The following is a 2,561-nucleotide window of genomic DNA, read 5'->3' as shown; positions in this document are numbered from 1 at the left end:
CTCGATAAAAAATTGAACATCCCACAATATAGAAACGGATATAAAAGTTTTATTTAAATATTTATATAACTGAGCAAAACATTTGTATCCATTTCTATAATTTATGGTACACCTTCCCTAAAACTTTTATTAACAATAAGAAATAGATATCTATAAATTTATATTAGTTAAATATCAAATAAACATATAAAATAAAATTTTTTTTTTCCGATTGTTATACCGTCGTCAAAAGATATTTTACAAATAAGATTGATAAATAATTAACTAAAATACACTCTCTTTCAAGTTATAAATGTTTTACACCTCTTTGATATAATAAATAGCAACGTTTTAAATTAAAAATCATTAAAAAAATAAAAAATCACCACGACTTTATATTTATTACAGCACACGGTTGCGGTGCTAAAAATAAAATTGCATTGTGTAGCATAAGCCATTATGGCATTGATATGCGGACAGGCATTTCACTGGAACAATATAATTTCCTAATAACGTATGTCACAATGAGGTTGATGTGCGGATTAAATCATATTGTGACATCAACAAACTAGTTCATATAATCTTGAAAATTCTTCTAGCAAATTTCTAGCAAATTTTAAAAATATAGGTATGAAGTATTACTACTTTGATAAACGGGTAAATGCTGGAGAACGATGAAGATTACGAATTAAATACTTGGTTAACGCACATAGAAAGACACATTAAACCTGGTTGAATTGTTCCAGTTTGTTTTTGTCTTGATATTATAAATTAAAGAATTTTTTTTAAAAGGAAAACAATAAAAAAAGTAAAGTGCAAAATACCTAGCCAGTGATTGCTTTAAAAGTAATCGCAGTAATTCCTTTAAAGAAATTACAATAATTACTGGCTAGTGCAAGTTTCTTTGAACGTACTTTTTATACTTGCAATAAGAATCAATTTTTATTGTAATTCTTTTATGTTTATCTGATAAAAAACTTGAATGTTAGCTGCATCATATTTTTTTGCACTCCAATAATGTCTTTTTGCAATTCTCCTAGCTTTTTTTCGTAAAAAAAAAGATATTTTATCTTGAGTCAATGTACGACATACTACTTTTAAACGTTGCCAAGATGCGTAATTACAATCTAACATTATTTTTACGGTTTTCCAGAAATTATTGTACATTTTTCCATAAATAAATACATTGTATATTCCATTACTAATTTGAAGTAACCGGAGCCAATGGTTAATAACAACAACACTAAAGTAATAATAATAATAACAAACTGTTTAGCAACAATATATAAAAAATATATACTTTTTCTAAATAATAATAAAATGAATCATTATTATTGTTATTAATGTCACTATATAGTGTGTATTGAAGTAGGCTTACCTTTTTATTCCTCCTTCACCAGGAAGCCATGAAATGGTGTGTGACAAATGCAATATGTCACGTGGTAAAACAGACACTACAAACACTGTTGCCATGATAACTAACATTTTCATAACGTTTTTGTTTTTATTTGGCGTTTTTAAATAGCTATTTTTAAGAAATTTCATTCTCTCACCATTGTAAAGTTTCATATACATTATTGTTGTAGTCGTAATGAAAAGAAAAAGAAAAATTAGTGATCTGGTTGTCACCATTACAATAAGTGGGTAAGCATAAAGAGGTTCATTAACGGCAACAGAATTACATGTTCCATATTTATCTATGTGAAGAGCCTTTATGTAATATGCTTCCCAAACAATTGATGTTAAAATTGTTGCAAACATAGCAGCGTGCATAGTTTTACGTCGAAAACGCTGTTTTAAAGGAAAAACAATTGACCGACATCTGTCTATTGCCATAATAAGTATTACACCAGTTGATATGTTTGTAACTATTCGACTAAATGGTGGTAATATTTTACATCCATACCACCCAAAATCCCATCTTTGGTTGCAAGTTAAAGTCCAGTAAAGAAAAACAAATGGACCAAATAATGAACCTAACCCGTCAAACACAGCAAGGTAAAAAATAAGCAAATCAATGATCGCCCCTCTTTTTAACTTAAATTGGAAAATAATCATTACTAAAACATTACCAACTACACCAACAACAATAACTGCAATATATCCCAGAACGAGTAAAACATCAGCAATCGGCAAATGACATTTTCCAACGGAGGTTGAGTTTGCGTTAATCAGTTTGAAATTACTCATCTGTGGTGTATGTAAATGAAATACCCTTATTTCTTTAGAAATTATCATATGATTTCTTAGAAAACTTATAAGTATTAACTATATATATATATATGCATATATAAATAAATATATGTATATATATATATATATATATATATATATATATATATATATCTATATATATATATATATATATATATATATATATATATATATATATATATATATATATATATATATATATATATATATATATATATATATATATATATATATATATATATATGTATATATATATATATATATATATATATATATATATATATATATATATATATATATATATATATATATATATATATATATATGTATATATATAGGTACATATTTATATACGTATTTATAGAAAT

The 2,561-nt window shown here is 25.3% G+C and overlaps 1 protein-coding gene across 1 annotated transcript; it reads right to left on the bottom strand.

The window, feature by feature from the left end:
* Positions 1 to 207: 207 nt before the first annotated feature.
* LOC105844540 (somatostatin receptor type 5) lies at positions 208 to 2,243 on the bottom strand. Its single transcript, XM_065787661.1, has 2 exons — positions 1,358 to 2,243; positions 208 to 1,222 (listed from the first exon to the last, which is right to left on the bottom strand). Exons 1-2 carry the CDS (start codon positions 2,215 to 2,217, stop codon positions 922 to 924), a joined length of 1,161 nt encoding a protein of 386 aa, XP_065643733.1. The 5' UTR covers positions 2,218 to 2,243; the 3' UTR covers positions 208 to 921.
* Positions 2,244 to 2,561: the final 318 nt, after the last annotated feature.

This window comes from Hydra vulgaris, chromosome 01, assembly GCF_038396675.1.
Source record: "Hydra vulgaris chromosome 01, alternate assembly HydraT2T_AEP".
NCBI classification, from domain to species: domain Eukaryota; kingdom Metazoa; phylum Cnidaria; class Hydrozoa; order Anthoathecata; family Hydridae; genus Hydra; species Hydra vulgaris.
Note: the sequence above shows the minus strand (reverse complement) of the source record. Positions and strands in the feature narration are given on the sequence as shown.

Coding starts and splice junctions, on each gene's coding strand:
- LOC105844540 (XM_065787661.1), bottom strand. CDS start 2,217: ATGATAATTTCTAAAGAAATAAGGGTATTTCATTTACATACACCACAG. Junction 1,223..1,357: donor GGTGAAGGAGGAATAAAAAG/GTAAGCCTACTT, acceptor TTATTACTTTAG/TGTTGTTGTTATTAACCATT.